The following is a 19,590-nucleotide window of genomic DNA, read 5'->3' on the forward strand; positions in this document are numbered from 1 at the left end:
ATTTTGGGGGGCTCCAAAATCACTGCAGATGGTGATTGCAGCCATGAAATTAAAAGACACTTACTGCTTGGAAGGAAAGCTATGACTAACCTAGACAGCGTATTAAAAAGCAGAGACATTACTTTGTCAACAAAGGTCCGTCTAGTCAAGGCTATGGTTTTTCCAGTGGTCATGTATGGATGTGAGAGTTGGACTGTGAAGAAAGCTGAGCGCCGAAGAATTGATGCTTTTGAACTGTGGTGTTGAAGACTCTTGAGAGTCCCTTGGATTGCAAGGAAATCTAACCAGTCCATCCTAGAGGAGATCAGTCCTGGGTGTTCATTGGAAAGACTGATGTTGAAGCTGAAACTCCAACACTTTGGCCACTTGATGTGAAGAGCTGACTCATTTGAAAAGACCCTGATGCTGGGAAAGATTGAGGGCAGGAGGAGAAAGGGATGACAGAGGATGAGATGGTTGGATGGCATCACCCACTCAATGGACATGAGTTTGGGTAAACTCCGAGAGTTTGTGATGAACAGGGAGGCCTGTAGTGCTGCAGTTCATGGGGCTGCAAAGAGTCAGACATGACTGAGAGACTGGACTGAACTGAACTCTTTACCTCCAGGACCCTGAAATGGAAAAGCAAAATAATTTAAGAGAAGGAGATGGAAAAGGAATCAGGGGTTGTAGTCTTACAGATTTTTTTTTAAGTGACGATTAAATGAGAGAAATGTCACTAGAACTTGACAATGTAATGGGGAGCATGAGGGCAGCAACCACGTGTTCATTCCCCATCCTCCTGTCCCCATTTTACTTTTACTCTGATGTGAAAAGTCAACGATCTAATGAAACCGTTCCATGTACCATCCTTTGAGGTATAAATGCAATATTGTAATGAAGCCACTTTAAATATCTTCTGCTTAAAGAGACCATACCATCCTTTTTCTGGAAACCGTGATGGTCACTTTAGTCCTCGAGGAGATCCCTAAAAGTCTCAGACTGCTAAGGTTGCTGCTCAGTTATATGTAAATTTCCAGTGGGTCAAGTTAAAAGCATCTGGTCAAAAGTTGGAAGCAGGGCAAGGTGCCATTCCAAAAATAAACTAGCGATCATGAATGAAAACTGGAAGAACATTAAGAATAAATTGATAATATATTTCAATTTGTCATTAAAATGTGCAGACTCACTGATCCAATAGATTTCATACCTGGAAATGTAACCCAAATAGATCACAAGAAAAGATACAAAGATGAAGTTATCATGATGCTTGAAATTCTGTTTAACAAGGAAAAAGAAAGGAAGAAAGGACGGAGATAATTGCTTAACAATAGTGTATTGATTAAATCATAGTGCATCAATTCAGTGGAACACTATACAGTCATTAAGAACACTAGGGTGTATATTTATTAACACAAAAGAATGTCAATGATACATGAAGTGAAAGAAAGCAAATAACCAGACAGCACATGTATGTGTTCTGTTTCTAAAAAAGCATGTTATGTACATGCCCACACTGCCATATAAGGAAAGCATCTGGAAGGAAATGCCACAAAATGTAAACACTGGTTGTCAGTGGGGGGGTGGGGGGATTACAGAAAGTACATGTCAGTTTTTCTTACTCTTGTATGTACTACTTTTATAACAAGAAAGAGACAGCAGAATCTTCTTTTATTTTCTAAAGGAGAGTAAACTGGAAAATTACATTCTGCTGAGGAAAAAACCATACTCCCTTGGGTTTATATATTTAGCCTTGATAATCAGTCTCTTTCTCTCTCTTTTTCTCCCATCTCCTCCCACTCCCTCCTCTCTTCCTCCTTCTTCCTTCCCCTCTCCCTTCCCACTTGCTTAGAAAGAAGAAACAAAAGAGATGATATCGAGGAGCAGGGAGATGCCTATAAAAAAGGCCATAAAAGAATTTACTTTCTGAGTTGAAATTTGCACTGAGAGAAACTAAGGAAAGCTTTCAATGGTAAACTGGCAAAGCCCTGAGAAAGTTTGTCTTTAAAGGAATCAGGGAAAAAAATTTTTTTAATATTTTAATCAAATTCAGTGGATAAGATGTGGGTTAAAATTCACTAGCACCGACTAAGCAAAAAAAGTATTTCCTTCCAGAGTTAACAGGAAGTTCCCAGTAGTCTGGTGGCTAAGACTCCTTCTTCTACTTCTACTGAAGGGGGTGAAGGTTCGATCCCTGGTCAGGGAGCTAAGATCCTACATGCTGTCAGGACCTGCCCCGGCCCCTGGGTCATGGATAATGTACAGGTGTCAGAGCTACGCTCTTTCTTTTTGGAAGCAAAACGAAGGAGAACCTTGAGAAAAGAAACTAAAGATTTAAAATTTTAAATAACCAAAAGTAAAAAAAAAAAAACAACACTAGTATCAATTAAGTAAAAAGGCATTTCTTTCCAGAGTTAACAAGAAGTTCTTAAAAATATAAAAGTAATTTATATTACTTAACATTTCAAAATTAATCTGTAAGTAAAATGCGCTATTTTATTTTTTAAATAAAAGACTGAGAGAGAAGAAGAGAAAATAAGGAAGGCAGAATGGGAAAACAGAGAGAGGGAGAGTTTATGGTTATAAAGACATCCCTTGAGTTTGCTTCTGAAAATCAAGCAAACCCCCTCCTCCCCACTTAAGGCATCAGGCTCACATAATAGGAGAATTACTTGCACCATCTCCTTTTTTACTTATTTTTTATTGAGGTGTAACTGACATACATCAGTATATCAGTTTCAGGGGGACAACAAAGCGATTTGATAGTTGCATTATTGCAGAATGACTAGCACAATAAGTCCAGTTAATATACATGATCATCCATAGTTACAAATGCTCTTTCTTGTAAAAAGAAATTTTAAAGTCTACCCTCTTAGAAACTTTCAAGCATGCAATATAGTATTAACTACAGTTACCATGCTGTGCATGGTATCATCAAGTTTACTTATTTTATAACTGGAAGTTTGTACCTTTTGACCCCCTTCATCCATTTCACACACTCTCCATACCCCACCCACTGTCTCTGGCAACCACCAACCTATTCTCCATAGGCCAGCAATCTGCCTTTCTGGGAAGCCTGATTCTAGGAGCTGTCTTGAAGGGCAGGAGAAATGTCTCATTTATCTTCACTCACCCGCCCCAATTCCACTACAGTCTGATTAACCAATGTTCAGTGGGGCCCAGTGAGTATTATACTGTTAACTTTAGGGACCATGTGTATTTATAATAGAGTGACTTTTTTTTTTAAATGTCTGGTTTATCACCACAATCAGTAAGTACCAATAAACAAATGATGCACACCATGACAATATTGAGGAAGATGGCAAAGCACTGTGGTTCAAAGCCAACTAACAACCAAAAATCCTAATAGTCATTACCAATTATAAAAAGAATAATCTTGATTATTAATAATATTGAAACGTGACTTCAATTTGAGTAAAACTTAAATTGAACAGAAATCTCCTAACTAGGTCAATGTGAGCTATAAAAATTTTATCTAAATTATGCTGTTCAAGACAGACTGTTTTTGTTCTCTTTCAACTATTGCCTTTATTTGAACATTCCCAAGCTTTTCCCCCCTATAACAGGGAGTTCAATAGACCATATTCGACTGTGGCTTTAAAATGACCATGAAAAGGTGAAATATTTGCATTTTCTTTGTTAAATCTTAACCTTTTAGCAAAAGAAGATGTTAATGATTCTGCAGCTGGTATCCTTTCCAAACTTTCTTTGACAGTGTTACCCCTGGTCCCCGGAGCAAGACATCTTAAAGGATAAAGTGTAAAATGTAGCAATCCCAAAAGAATGATGAAAAGTTTTTCTTTCTTTCTTTCTTCTTCATTTGATCCTCTACTTTTAATATAATAAAAGGGGGTAAAGTTTAAGTGTCACAGAGGTGGGCTATGAAAACTTTAAAAGAAATCTTAAGATTGGTACTGGCAACTGGAAATTTTCCTCATGTGGCATTTACTGAGCAGAATAAATGTTACATATGAACAAAGTGTAGGGGCTTCCCAGGTGGCTCAAGGGTAAAGAGTCTGCTGCAATGCAGGAGACACAGATTCAATCCCTGGGTTGGGAAGATCCCCCAGAGAGGACATGGCAACGCGCTCCAATATTCTTGCCTGGGAAATACCATGGACAGAGGGACCTGGCAGGCTACAGTCCCTGGGATCACAAAGAGTTGGTTGACTCTACAACTCTTTGCGACAAATGAACAAAATGTAATCACTCGGGTTACCATGTGACCATCACGGTGCAAGGAGCAGTGACATGGTGCCTTCTCTCTAGACATTTATAGTCTGATTAAAGATACAAAATCAACATACCAAAAAAACTCTAAAAGGATAGGGAACAATTTAGACACTGATTTGTGTGATGCTGGCTGCAAACTTGATTATCAAAGAGGTGGGTGAAATTTAAGTGGTTGGAAATCAATGATTTCATAAAGGAGTTAGAAGAAGGAAAAGAAGACAGGGCTGAGAAAAAAAAAAATGATGCCAGCTACCCAGAGAGAGAAATAAATGAGAAATTTGCAGGACTGGAGCACCAAAGAATTGATGCTTTTGAACTGTGGTGTTGGAGAAGACTCTTGAGAGTCACTAGGACTGCTAGGAGATCCAACCAGTCAATCCTAGAGGAAATCAGTCCTGAATAGTCTTTGGAAGGATTGATGCTGAAGTTGAAACTCCAATACTTTGGCCACCTGATGCGAAGAACTGACTCATTGGAAAAGACCCTGATGCTGGGAAAGATTGAAGGCAGGAGGAGAAGGGGACAACAGAGGATGAGATGGTTGGATGGCATACTGACTTCATGGACATAAGTTTGAGTAAAGCTCCAAGAGCTGGTGATGGACAGGGAAGCCTGGTGTGCTGCAGTCCATGGGGTTTCAGAGTCAGACACGACTGAGTGACTGAACTGAATATCTGGAAAGGGTGACCAGTAATTCCAACCACAAGATTCAGAAGGGGGAAAGGACAGCCTCATTCCAAGCTGGCATCAGTGTGCAAGACCTAGGGGTGGTCCAGGCAAAACTACTCCAGGTTTCAGGAAGACAGGATCGAGACCACAAGATGAGGGCCTACTATGGGCAGAGAAGCTGGACAGCATGACAGCCCTGAACGGGAACTAGAGACAGTGCGGCCTTACACCTGCAAGAAATTAGATGTTACAAACACCTCTCCTCAAAGTCCAAGGAAGTTCGATACTTGTGGACTTAGAGAGGAAGATTCCAGTTCAATGTACATCCAAGGGGCCAGGGACCTCAGAGCCCCATGTTTGGATGGTATGATATATACTCCATCCATCTCTACCAATAAGAGCTCATTAAATATTGTAGGCTTGTTGGAGGATGACCTGGAAACTGAGTCTTCATGTAACTAGGCAGGTCGGGAGAATGCCGGTTCTGACACTACGAGAATGAAAGTTTTGAAAAGTAGGCAGCAACCTGAGTACAGGAAAGATGAGTTAAGACATTTTGGAGGACCAACCCTGCTTTGCTGATTCAGAACTAGGGTGCAAATACTTATCCTCATACTAATGGTCTTAAAATATGTCATGCTCAATTAAGATACCGTCAAGGTCTAGTATGGAATATTCTGAAATGTTAAGTGCCCCAATCAGTACCTTATTTCTTTATATCTTTATTTAGTCTATTAATGTAAGATCTGAGAGGCTTGCAGAAAACACATACCATTAAATGCTCTTAGTCGCTCAGCGGTGTCCAACAGTTCGCAATCCCATGGACTGTAGCCCACCAGGCTTCTCTGTCCATGGAGATTCTCCAGGCAAGAATACTGGAGTGGGTTGCCATGCTCTCCTCAAGGGGACATTCCCTATCCAGGGATTAAACCCGGATCTCCCACACTGCAGGTGGATTCTTTACCATCTGAGCCACCAGGGAAGCTCATACCATTAAATCAGTTCAGTTCAATTCAGTGGCTCAGTTGTGTTTGACTCTTTGTGACCCTATGGACTGCAGCATGTCAGGCTTCCCTGTCCATCACCAACTCCCAGAGCTTGCTCAAACTCATGTCCATTGAGTTGGTGATGCCATCCAACCATCTTATCCTCTGTCATCCCCTTCTCTTCCTGCCTTCATCATTAACATTGGTTGCTATGCAAGGCTTCAGAGTGCTTCAACCAAACTAGGATGTTTAAAAAAATCTCCTGTCCCTACTTTTTTACTCAATAATTTCCCCTTTGACTACTGCCCACCACCTTCACCCCAGCCAGTGCAGTCCTCATGGAGTCCCCTAACTTTTGAGAATACTTTTGCCCAAATCCCTCTTTTCATCAAATTTATGGTATGAGACATTCAACTCCAGCTAAACTACTTTGACCTTACATTTTAAAGGACAAATCTTGTAGGAACAGTGTACCCAGAAGGGAAGAGAGAGAGAGAGAGAGAGTAAAAAAAAATAGAGTTTTATTAAAAGCTTCTAAAAGACTTTCTGAAAAATCATGTCAAAGACTACTTCCTTTCCCTGTGGAGGATAAATAGAGAACCCAGGACATAAATTCACCCCTTTGAGCACTTAACTTTATGTGTATTTGTTCATGTTTAAGAAGCAATTAGAAGTGTGGATGGGATTTTCCAAGTTTCTATTATGGGCCTGTTGAAATTAAAGCCTATTTCTATTTGTACTGACCATTAGTCAATTTTTAGCACTATTATTAAGTTATCTTAATTACACAGACTCCTGTGCCATTAAATTGTCACCCACTGCCCTTTGCACAGCCAAGAATAATCTTTTGCCTGCCCACCACAAACCCTGCCCCCATCCTCCTGGAAGAGTTAGCTACTCCTTAGTCTTTGACACACCCCCTTGTCTCCTCCTTTGTGGCCTCTTGAACTCAGAGACCACACCTAAATCAATTTCCCATTTACAGATAAGCACAGGGCCTGAGTGCAAATGTGTGGTAGTTGGAACACTCTGGCATTTCACATGCTAGCAAAGTAATGCTCGAAATTCTCCAAGCCAGGCTTCAACAGTACATGTTCAGAGAACTTCCAGATGTTCAATCTGGATTTAGAAAAGGCAAAGAACCAGAGACCAACTTGCCAACATTCACTGGATCAGAGAAAACGCAAGAAAACTCCAGAGAAACATCTACTTCTGCTTCATTGACCATGCCTTTGACTGTGTGGATCACAACAAACTATGGAAAATTCTAAGTGAGATGAGAATACCAGACCACCTTACCTATCTCCTGAGAAACCGGTATACAGGTCAAGAAACTGAAGCTGAAGCTCCAATCCTTTGGCCACCTGATGTGAAGAGTCAACTCATTAGAAAAGACCCTGATACTGGGAAAGATTGAAGACAGGAGGAGAAGGGGTTGACAGAGGACAAGATAGTTGGATGGTGCCAGGAGCCAGCATGGGGAATCCCCCATGGCAAAGGTCATGAGGAAAGGGGCCTGACAAACACAAAGGCGGGATCAGGCCTCAGGGACCCTCCTGGACTTTCTTGAGCATCTACCCCCAAAACCAGAGTCTGCCTGCTTTACTGTGTTATGCTTTCCACCAACTCCTCTGACATTAACAGGGGGCTGTCCCCCCACCACCTTTTTCTGGAAAAAGTTAATTTAGAGCTTTTAGATAATAAGTCTCCTGGGCATAATAAGAGTGTTTCAATCCAAAAACCCCTCTGATGGCTTTCTAGCCTGCCTGACAAGTTTGTCCGACCGTGAGAGGCACAGGAAGCTTAAAACATCCTAGGAATGTAGGGGCTTGCGAGGAGTCAAAATCACTAGAATAGGACTGATTAAGGGTTTCATTGTTGAGCCAATACTTGCTGCCAAGTTTTCATATCTTTTATTTGTTGATATAGTTGGTATGTAGAAAAAACAGGTAGTAGCCCTGGCATTAGCAACACTAGATCTTTGAGTTAAGTACTTTCTTTGTTATAACCCACTGCACCTTTGTTCTACAGGAATGTAACTTTATTTAGTACTTTGAGGGCAATGCAGATTAAAGAAAAAACACTTCAAGGGAAAATGAGTTTTCTGGTTGATGGACATTTATCTAGGAAAAGAGCCATAAAAATGTTAACAGGCCCCCTGGCCAGAAGATGATGTAAAACCACCTAAGACCTTTTGTATATGGCAGGGTATGCAAAAAGAAAGCCTGGTCTCAATGATGGTCAGGACTGCTGCCCCTGCATAACCCTGCATATTCCATTATTTCTTTATGTACAACTTGGGGTATATAAACTGCCTTTGAAAATAAAGTTGTGGGTCTTGCACCGATGCTTGGCTCCCCCATGTCGTTCTTTTCTCCCTTTTCAGGCTGAATTCCCATCTGGAGCATAGAGGCTCGCGATGTCTACTTATTTGCCTGGGCTTCTAAGACCCACGCGAGAGGGAGCCCAAGATGGGGCACCCTCCGCTATTCAAGCAGGCACCTGTGGCCTACGTAGACACTGCAAGTTCCTTGTCTCGGAACTTTATTGGCTTTCTATGTAAACAAAGGAATTACAGCCTCTTTTCTCCTCTATTTTCTCCTCTACACTATTCTTTCCTAATCTCTCTTTATATCTCTAAATAAATAAATCTCTCCTCGCCGACTCTGTCCCCGCTTCGAATTCCCTGGATCCACCGGGGCTGGACCCTGGCAGGATGGCATCACTTACTCAATGGACATGAGTTTGAGCAAGCTCCAAGAAATGGTGAAGGACAGGCAAGCCAGGTGTGCTGCAGTCTATGGGGTCTCAAAGAGTCAGACACGACTGAGTGACTGAACAACAACAGCAGTGCCTGAAAAATAAGGCATTCAATGCAGATTTTCAAAACCAATAAGGAAAGATTTCCCCCAGCTCTGCTGCTTGCTGCTGCTGCTGCTAAGTCACATCAGTCACGTTCAACTCTGTGCAACCCTAGATGGCAGCCCACCAGGCTCCCCCATCCCTGGGATTCTCCAGGCAAGAATACTGGAGTGGGTTGCCATTTCCTTCTCCAGGGGATCTTCTCATGTCTCCTGCATTGGCAAGTAGGTTCTTTACCACTGAGCCACCTAAGATGCCCACAACAGCTTAACGAGTTGGTTCTAAAAGAGACACAGATGTCTCTGAGAATCCAATGAAGTTTGACCTTTCTCCTAAGAAGGCTGCACAAATACACAAAAGTCTATAGTGCATTTTAAGAACTTCCTGGGCTCCGTGAAGTGAACTTTGACCCCCACAACTATTGCAAAACAAGAGGCCAACTGAACCCAAACTAGGAACTTCCACCTATGAATAACAGCATCCATCCACTGGCTGCATATTGAAAATTTCATAAAAAAAAAAAAATACCAGAATAAACAGACTACAAAAGATTGTATCTCCAAGGAAGCATCATGATGTCACTGAAAACAAATGTAATAGGTAAGTCCATGAAGATTTAAACCCCTGGGGCTGTGAAGGTCTACTGTACCAAAACCATCTTATTACCTCTATAAAAGTCTCAGCCTTCATTATACCTGCTCAAGTACTGAGTTATTTCTCCTTATTTCTCAAGATAAGAAAATCAATAGAAAGCAAATTATCATTTTGCAAGATCAGAATCTTTTTTAATTGGAAATTCAGAATCAAGGAAATATAAAGCATTCTACAGCTCCCAGGTGGCACAAAATGGTCGTGGGCAGACTGGGATCATTTCTAATCAAGTTATGATGTCAGTTACAAAGATCTGGAAGTCACTGATTTCCAGTGGTTAATCTGTTATTGAGTGTAAGCTCACAGAAGAGATGAGGTCCAGCTGACCAAGAAGATGGCAGACTAATGTCTCAAAATAACCATCTTATCAAGGTCTGGATGCCAGTTTTTTGTTTGTTTGTTTGTTTGTTTTTGTTTTTGTTTTTGTAGATCAGAGATGCAGAGATGGGGGGAGTGCGTGGGGAGATGAGGAAACAAAGTAAAAAGGTCATTCATCTTGTAAGTGTGTCCTAGAATGACAAGGCTCAGGCAGGGGATGTGTTAGTTTCTTCCTTTCTGTACCCATCCACAGGTGGACAGTGTCCTGAACAGGCAGGCAGAGGGGCAGAATTCCCTGAGGCAGGTCATTATGTATGATTATAATAACAAAAACAACAGAAAGCAACTCAAAGAAAGTTTCAACATGAGCATCTTTGTTCAAGATTCAACAAATCTATTAGATATAATCCTGAAAAAGTGATCCCAGCTCCCAAAGTTCAGTTCAGTTCAGTCGCTCAGTCATGTCCGACTTTTTGCGACCCCATGAATCGCAGCACGCCAGGCCTCCCTGTCCATCACCATCTCCCGGAGTTCACTCAGACTCATGTCCGTCAAGTCCGTGATGCCATCTAGCCATCTCATCCTCGGTCGTCCCCTTCTCCTCCTGCCCCCAGTCCCTCCCAGCATCAGAGTCTTTTCCAATGAGTCAACTCTTCACATGAGGTGGCTGAAGTACTGGAGCTTCAGCTTTAGCATCATTCCTTCCAAAGAAATCCCAGGGCTGATCTCCTTGCAGTCCAAGGGACTCTCCAGAGTCTTCTCCAACACCGCAGTTCAAAAGCATCAATTCTTCGGTGCTCAGCCTTCTTCACGGTCCAACTCTCACATCCATACATGACCACAGGAAAAACCATAGCCTTGACTAGACAGACCTTAGTCAGCAAAGTAATGTCTCTGCTTTTGAATATGCTATCTAGGTTGGTCATAACTTTTCTTCCAAGGAGTAAGCGTCTTTTAATTTCATGGCTGCAGTCACCATCTGCAGTGATTCTGGAGCCCAAAAAAATAAAGTCTGACACTGTTTCCACTGTTTCCCCATGTATTTCCCATGAAGTGATGGGACCGGATGCCATGATCTTCGTTTTCTGAATGTTGATCTTTAGGCCAACTTTTTCACTCTCCTCTTTCACTTTCATCAAGAGGCTTTTTAGCTCCTCTTCACTTTCAGCCATAAGGGTGGTATCATCTGCATATCTGAGGTTATTGATATTTCTCCCAGCAATCTTGATTCCAGCTTGTGTTTCTTCCAGTCCAGCGTTTCCAGCTCCTAAAAGGACAGCTCTATTCCTTCCTTTGTAAAGTTCAAATGGATCGAAAGTTATAAGGGCAGGGTTTTTTTGTAAATTATAAACAATATACCATTGGTCTAGATAAAACAGAAATGTATTTCCTTTTAAAATATAAATTAGAGATAAAAATATACTAAAAACTGCAAGAAAGAATGATACAAATGTGGTTAAAGTGATGAAAAAATTAGTAGGTAATGAGCAGGAAAAGATAATGAGGAAAGTGAAAGAAAGCAAATACAAGCAGCTAGACCACTGCAAAGAAAAGAAAGAGTGGAGAGAGGATGAGCTAGAGGGAAAGAAAAATAAAATCAAGGAAGAAGAAAAATAAAATATCAGATTGAGGAAGCAACAAATACAAACCATAAAAGAAAAAAGCAAGAGGGGAAAAAGCAGTGTTTCTCTGAGCAAATAGGTCGATAAGAAGCATCAGTAAAGCACACATGCCCTGCTGGGTTTTCTGATCAGAAAGAGAAATAACTATGAGGATCTTCTGGAGTCATCTGTGTGTCTGTAGGAATTTGTAAGAGTTCACAGATATTTGAGATTTGGGAGTCCATGTAGAGTAGAACTTCAGCTGGCTGTTTTTCTCCTGTGGAGCTCCAAGTGAGGAGAGTTTAAATGAGGTTTTCTTCCTTTCTTTCTTTCTTTCTTTTTGGCCAAGCTGCACAGCTTGTGCAATTTTAGTTCCCGGAGCAAGGATCAAACCGCAGGCCCATCACAGTGACAGCGTGGAGTCCTAATCACTGAACTACCAGGAAATTCTCTAACAGACAGATCTGGCCATCTGAGGAACAGAGAGGGTGGGAGAGTGGACGAGGTCCAGGTGGGGAAGGTAGTAGGTGACTGGAGCAGAGGTCCACTGAGTATACGTTACTTGCTCAGTTGTGTCCAACTCTTTGCAACCCGTGGACTGTAGCCCGCCAGGTTCCTCTGTCCATGGGATTTTCCAAGTAAGAATACTGGAGTGGGTTGCTATTTCCTCCTCCAGAGGATATTCCCCACCCAGGAATCAAACTTGGGTCTCTTGCATCAACAAGAGGATTTTTTACCATCTGAGCCACCAGGGAAGCCCCCACTGAGTATAATCGGAGGAAAACATGCCTAAGGACAGGTGACAAGAGGAAATAAAAGCTTAGAGAAGGAGTCCAATGGGGCTTTCACCCTAAGGATATGGAGACCTCCAACAGCTCTCCAACCCAGAGAGCTGGTTTGGCTCCACCTCCTGAGACCATCCATCAAGGCAATGTCTGCAAGCAATAGCAAGTAATACAAAACTGAAGAAAGACGATACATCAGTCAGGCAAGCCACAACTGCATTTCATGGAAATGCACCTGGAACCATGAATCTTTCCTACTTGGGAATCCAGAGCACTGGGTGAATGGATCCTCACAGAGCTAAGAGCACCTCAGACACCTCACAGGGAAAGGTGCGAAACAAGGTCAATTCAGTTCTTTAGCACAAGTGGTGTGCTAGTCATGTCCGACTCTCTGCAACCCCATGGACCGTAACGCCAGGCTCCTCTGTCCATGGGATTCTCCAGGCAAGAATACTGGAGTGGGTGGCCATTCCCATTCTCATTCCCGAAGCAAGTATCGAACCCAGGTCTCCTGCACTGCTGGCAAGTTTTATAGTCTGAGCCACCAGAGAAGCCCCTTTAACCCAAAAACATTGCTTAAAGCAAATAAAATATTTGGAAAAGACACATTTAGGGAAAACAAAAAGGATGATTAAGAAGAAGGTGGAAGAGCTGAAGTTGGGTGGACTGCACAGGAGCAAAGGGGCGGGTACGCTGAGGCCCAGAGGGAAGAGCTACCCATTGTGTTACAATGTTAAGTCACCTCTTTCTTTCCAAGAAACAGTATAAATATTCATAAGGTCAGGGTAATGGAGGAAAACTGGAAGAAATTGAAAGGAGTAGCACTGAAAAGGTCAGAGGTAAATACATTCTCATCATTGGAATGTGTAGAATATTAACGTGAGACTCTCAGTGACAAACTTTAGAAAAGAACATTTATGGAAAGCTGGTAATAGCAACCAAATTTGTCTCTTGAAGACAGAAAATAGGCTCCTCTGCTCTGTTGCAGAGAAATATTAAAACTCCTGGGAACCTCAGTTATGGACAGGAATCTACCGGGAGTGAGGGAAAGAAGGTGGTTGCAGAGACGGCCTCAGGCTTCTTTCTAGGAAGAAGCAGCAGGGACTGACAGCGCCACAGCTCCACAAGCAAGCTTTCCCCACCTGCACTGGCATCCCTGCATTCATCCATCGAACAAATGCCATTGTATCCTTCAATATCGTTTTTTGGTTCTTAGCTAAAATGTATTCATACCTACAGAGTCCAGTATTGCAAAAAAAAGAAATTATTATAAGAAGTTGCTTTTTAAAAAATTAAACTCTCAAAAAGAAAGTTAAAAACACGTCAGTGTAGGAAGCAGACGGCTTCCACAATGATTACAAAAGCTAAATCTTGTTTCTTTAAGACAAAAAGAATTTGTAAAAGAAGTAGCTGGCAATGTGTAGGTGTCACCAAACTCTCACTGAGGAAGCAGACGTTTTCTCTCAGAAGGAGCTCGTGAAACACGACGCTACCTTTAAAAAGAGTGACACTAAAAGCCACATAAAATAGGAAGCTCTAGAGAGGAAATCTAAAAAGATAGCAGATCACAAATTTTCACAATGGAAAATAATGATTTGGAGAAATAAAGGATCAAAATCATGGTCTCCTCATCATAACCTATATAAGTTTTGAGAAAGACTTCCTTACCTGAGTTATCAATATGTTAAATTAATTTTTTGAAAATTACTCCTCCAAGGAACAATTCAACCAAAGGCATGTTTTTCTGTGAAATTTTCTGCTAGCAAAAGGAACACAAGTTATGTTGGAGTTCATAAAATTCCTTGTATCTCAAAAGAATAAATGAATATTAACATTGGAAAATCTTTCTCTATTAACATTTATCCCTACTCCCATTGTCAGTCTAAATCACAGTTATGTTACAACCCAAAGTAATATAAAATGTAAGATAACATTTCAAGTATATATATTTTGGCAAAATTAATGACATTTTAAAGAGTAGTAACAGCTCATACATTTTCTTGAAAGAGCTTCAAGTCATAGAACAGGCTAATCTACTAAAAAGAAAACCTTACAAGCTTAATATAAAATTAAATTGAAACTATATATCAAAATATACAAACCATTTCCTCTTAAATAAATTGTTACAACAGACATGGATGCAAATAATAGTTACTTGTATCAGGGAGCAAAACTGAGATTTGACTGTTGACAACACATTACACACTTTCTAATAATCTATCTTAATAGCTATCCATCTTAATAGCCAAAAATGGGTCCAAAGTTGATTACTGTCCCTCTTTCACCAGCATGTCCACATCCAAAGCTAATTTCTTTTTTACCTTCTCTCCATCCAATAAAATCCCTGCCCTTAACTCAAGTTAGATTTCTAAAGATTAGGAAATGACCTTATCATCAGAGAAGGACCCAATATAAACTAACACTATAAATTATATGATTTGAGCATTTTATTTTCCCAGTTTATCTTCATTATATTTGCATCAGACACATCTCTTTGAGAATACATCTTAATGCTTCTATTTAATTTAGCAAAATATTTAGTGTACCTCAGGAAACAATGGTGAAATTAACTAAAAGCATCCCTAACATTTGTAATTTATACTTTTACATCCATTTTCATTAAACCTTTTCAATACCCCTGCAAGACAGGTGCTGCCTCTGCCCTCTGGCTCCCCCGTCCTCGAGCTGAAGACTGCTGGAGAATACGACTGAACAGGACAGGGTACCAAGAGCAAGATGCAGCAACCACGTGGGCACACTGGACCGGGATGGGCAGAGTCTAAACTTGAGCTTGTGTCTTTGAGTGGCAGCTGTAGGATGCCACATGTCTGGCTAAAGTCAGGATGCTGTTGACATGCTAAGGGGCTGGACTTCAAGTCCCATCCCTAGGATGAAGATAATCGGCAGGACAGAGTTCGAAGGCTAAGCCAGGGAAAGTCTTGTGGGAACTGCCCAAGTGTAGCCCTTGAGGGGGCAGGAGGTAAGAGGGGTAGAGGAGGTCAGGAAGAATCACACTTTCTGAAGGCCATTTCTCCTCCAGGACAGAGGAATCTAAAAATCAGCTAGTTGGACAAGTGGCAGTTTAGAGAAGGTTGAATGACAGGTTTAACCATGTTCAAGAAAATGCGAAAACTCAGAAGTGACCCATGGAGGAAGGTGGTATGGGCAAGAGAGACCCCCAAAGATACTTGGGATTCCCCCGAGTTATCCTGAGTCAGAGGCTCAGGTGCGATCAAGTGCTTGCTCAGGTGCTGAGCCCCTGGCTCTGGGTCAGGCCAATAGCAAGTGACAACCAAGCTTCCCCTGAGACACTGACATTCACTGCCTCCAGTTGCCCACAGTTCCAGGAGAAAGAAGACTGAAGACTCAAAAACAAAGCCGAGACTCAGAGCATTGGATGCCAATGACCACACACCAAGGATACTCTGCTCGGTGTTGGGATACAATCTCCGGATTCCAGAGCCCACAATTTCCCCATTTTGAGCCACACTGGAAATTACATCTCAGAAGCCAATTTTGATTATATGTGAAACTTCACCTAAAATGGAGGAAATTTTGCTGAAGGCTGGAATTCAGATTATCTGGGCAAAATTCCCTACATACTGTCTCTAACACACCAAACTGAGGTCAAGTTGAATCCCATGCAGTTTTAGATACAAGATTTCCACAACTCACCAATGAAGTGATTCTGCCCCAGGGCAAGCATCTCCTCCAAGAGAACAAGGCCCCCAGGAGCCTGGAGGAGGGTTACGCTCCGACCATCGATGAGGGAGCACTGCTGAAATCCCGTCGCCGTGACCTTCCACAGCAAAATCAGCGAGGCAGTGGCGTCTTGCCGAATTCTGAAAACGAGAACGACGTCAATGGAAACTCCCTTTCAGAAAAATTCATCTTAGAATCAGGCCATCAGGTTAACACTAACAATAAAGATGATGTATACACCCATAAAAGTATCAAGAAATGGATGACATGATCTTCTAAACAGGCGCCCGCTTTATGTGGACTCATGATGATCAATTCCCATGCTGTTAAAAACACCCATCTCCCACTTGATCAAAAATATACCACAAAACCACTAATAGGTAACTCTAGGTCATAATTTTCATCAATAATAAAAGGGTCTGTTGAACTTAGAGACAACTTATTCCATGCGTGTGTGTTAGTCACTCACTCATGTCCAACTCTTCGTGACCCCATGGACTACTTCCCACCAGGCTGCTCTGTCCATGGAATTCTCCAGGCAAGAATATTGGAGTTGGTAGCCATTCTCTTCTCCAGGGAATCTTCCCGACCCAGGGATTGAACCCTGCATTGCAGGCAGATTCTTTACTATGTGGGCCACCAGGGAAGCCCAACTTCTTCCATATCCACACGATAAAGAGTTCTGCTAGAATTTATTATACCTGTGTAACACATCCCAAATCACCTGAGTTTGCTGCTAAAATAAGTGAAAGTGTGTCAGCTCCCATGCTTCAGGTCTCCCCTGGTTTTTCCTTGTTTTCAAGATAAAATCCAAAGAATAAGATGCCCTAGCAGACGAACCCACCCAGCCTCCATGCCTCTCAGTCTCGGATTGTGCAGCTCCACCCTTGCCATCCACGCAGTGGCCACAAGGAGCTACTGTGTCTTCCCCCAGGACATCCTATCCCAGCTCCCAGCCATTGCTTCCCCCTCCCACTGGGAACCTGTCACTCTTCAAGGCCTACCCCACTAGCACCCCTCCTCCAGGACCTTCCCCTCTCTTCCCAGCACTGGTAGCTGCCACTCCTTCCTCTGTGCCGCTGGCGAAGGGGTTCACAGTGCACAGATCTGATCCCTCCCCACCCAAGGCAGAGCTCTTGGCTTGCGGCAAGAGTCTCAATAAAGGGTCATTAAACGATCAGATTCACCAATAAAGGAAAGCGTAAGGGGCTAGCAACCCTCCCATGTGAACCCAGCACCCAGAGATCATTCTGCACTTCCATCTTACTCAACCTGCTGCTGCTGCTCCTGGGTCACTGCTGTTTCTGTCAAACGCTGCAGCTTAAGGGTCTTGGGAATTTCAGATTTGTTGTGGGGGCAGCGGGGAGTGGAGAGGAAGGCAGCATTTAAAAGCATAGACCAGAAGTTTCCCGAAAGGTTTATGCAAGTAAAGCAACATGACCCAGACAAGAAAGAACTGGGGCATGGTTTCATAAACATAAAGGAAACCAGTGATTTCCCTGAAACCAGCTCTGGCTGGTGGGGTTTCCGTCCTCGGTAGGAGCAACAGAACACTTAGGACAGGGGTCCCCCTACTGGTAGAACTCGGAGCTGCTCCCAGGCCTCACCCTCCTCCCGGCCAGACGTCTTCCCTGTGTCCATCCTGGCTCTTTCCCACCAGGTGACTTCAAGGTGGGGGCAGGGGATACAGAGGTAATGGAACAAAGCTCCTCGTCCAAACATTTTTAGAGACTCCTTTGTTTAGAAGACAAGGTATATAAAAATGACCCTGCGTGGTCCAAGTGAAGAGTGCCCACTGCCCTCTTTCAATAGAGTCACTGCAGTATCCTGGTTAAGCTGGGCCAGGTCCTCCCCCTCCCAAAGTCCTACCCTCTCTTTTAAAGTCCCTGAAGACTAGACAGCAAGTGCCCATTTGGGTACATGACAGGTAGCTTCCCTGGGAGCTCAGCTGGTAAAGAATCTGCCTGCAATGTAGGAGACCTGGGTTTGATCCCTGGGTTGGGAAGATCCCCTAGAGAAGGGCATGGCAACCCACTTCAGTGTTCTTGCCTGGAGAATCCTCGTGGACAGAGGAGCCTGGTAGGCTACAGTCCATGGGGCCTCAAAGAGTCAGACATGACTGAGTGACTAAGCATAGCACAGCACAGGGTGGGGAGTTGTCAGACAGGTCAGGGGTGCTCCATGCAGCCTCCACCCACTCTCCAGCCTCCACCCCCACTCCCCAGCAACGCACAGCACCTGGTGTCCCCACAGGTATTGTCAACACCACTTCCCTTTGCCTCCTCCCCACCCCCTGCAGTGACATCGAGTAGTGTGTAATTTGAAGGAGCATAAATTTAAAACACAACAAAACACACATCTCACCTGCTTGTTTTTAAAGAAATAATTGCAATGCTTGGATGTTAAACGTGGGGTAAATCATGCATACGAATTTAACCTATGGTCCATTAAAATCTGAAGAAGCCAAAGAATCTGGGAAGCAAAAGTCACTGAAGAAGTGAAGGGTCTGGCTCTAGACCTTAGCTAAGCCTCTGGGTTTCTTATCTCCCACCTAACTCATCCCACCCAGCATCCCTGGAGTCTCCTCTGAATTCACCTCTGAAATCTAGTTCCTAAGGGACACAGGCCTCGTCTATACATGGAATTCCATCCCTGGTTCCCACTGGGCTGACCCATTACAGGCCAGTTTTGTGAACAGACGCCACCCAGCAGCCAGAGTACCGATGGTAACCACGTTTCACTAGGAGCTTTCTTACTTGACCGAGGTGTTCTGTGGGACTTCAAAAGATACCAGACGGCCCCCTGCAGAGCTGTTGGCACTGGCATTCCCACAGGCAATGTCTGGAACCACCTGGAGGGGAAAAAAAACACCACAAAAAAGACAGGTTGTTAGGGTTAATCTTGGGGCAAGGTCATATTAGAAAGCAAAACCCCACGGGCCGCCTCCACTCCATTCCTTGGATGATGCTGGAGATCGTGACTTGAGAAGCCAAGTGAAACCTTACAAATGCTAACCACAGTGAAAGCTTTGCCATCTGAGTTTGTGAAACACAAAAGCTTTGCTGCGAGCGGTCTGCAAATCACCAGGATGACTACACGGCTAATAGGATGTTGCAGGGAAGGGCGGGAGATTGGCCCCCTTCTCTCTTTCATCCTGCGCGCAGTCACGGGCCTCTGCTCTCTGCTCAGTCTGGGGGTAATGAAGGACTAAATGCTTAGAGAACAAGGAGACGGCCTTAGAGGAGTAGCTTCCACATCGTGGGTAGAAATCCAAAAGACTAGAAGAACAAGCCTTCCAGAGAGCCATAGATAGGACGTGTCTGGTCCAAATGACGCTGCTCGGTTCACAGGTGGATGTGGGAGAACATGCTGAGGCCAGGTAGCTGGGAGCTGCCCTTTTCTGTCCCCTGTGGACCAGACCTTCATTTTTAAGTGACGTGTTCTGGGAAGCATTATACTGATGTGCATTTAAGAAAAGGAGCTCGAGGGGGGAATTGTGCTCATCAGGAAGCATATTGCTAATACTTGAGCTGTATCCAGTGACGGGCTTCTGACCCGTTCATTCGTTTATTCCTCATGCTATGATCTGTGCTCATCCCCTGAGAGTTGGCATAAAAGGATATTAAAAGCATTTGTCATCACTGAATTAACAGAGGGCAATAAAGAAATATGCTCAGCACTTTCACGCCATTCCCAGCATGCACAACTTATTGTCCAGAAAATATGTTCACGTGTTCCTCTGGCACTTGTAACTTGCTTATCGAATGGCCTAAGAGATAACAG

The 19,590-nt window shown here is 43.0% G+C and overlaps 1 protein-coding gene across 1 annotated transcript in view; it reads right to left on the reverse strand.

Annotated features, from left to right (window-relative positions):
- DNER (delta/notch like EGF repeat containing) overlaps positions 1–19,590 on the reverse strand; it is a 374,284-nt gene that overhangs the window by 212,449 nt on the left and 142,245 nt on the right. The window contains exons 3-4 of the mRNA XM_068968497.1: positions 18,564–18,658; positions 15,781–15,947 (exon numbers count right to left, since the gene is read on the reverse strand). Coding sequence (XP_068824598.1) covers positions 15,781–15,947; positions 18,564–18,658 — 262 coding nt within the window. The remainder of the gene's footprint in view (positions 1–15,780; positions 15,948–18,563; positions 18,659–19,590) is intronic.

The sequence above is a fragment of the Capricornis sumatraensis genome, chromosome 3 (genome assembly GCF_032405125.1).
Source record: "Capricornis sumatraensis isolate serow.1 chromosome 3, serow.2, whole genome shotgun sequence".
Classification (NCBI taxonomy): Eukaryota; Metazoa; Chordata; class Mammalia; order Artiodactyla; family Bovidae; genus Capricornis; species Capricornis sumatraensis.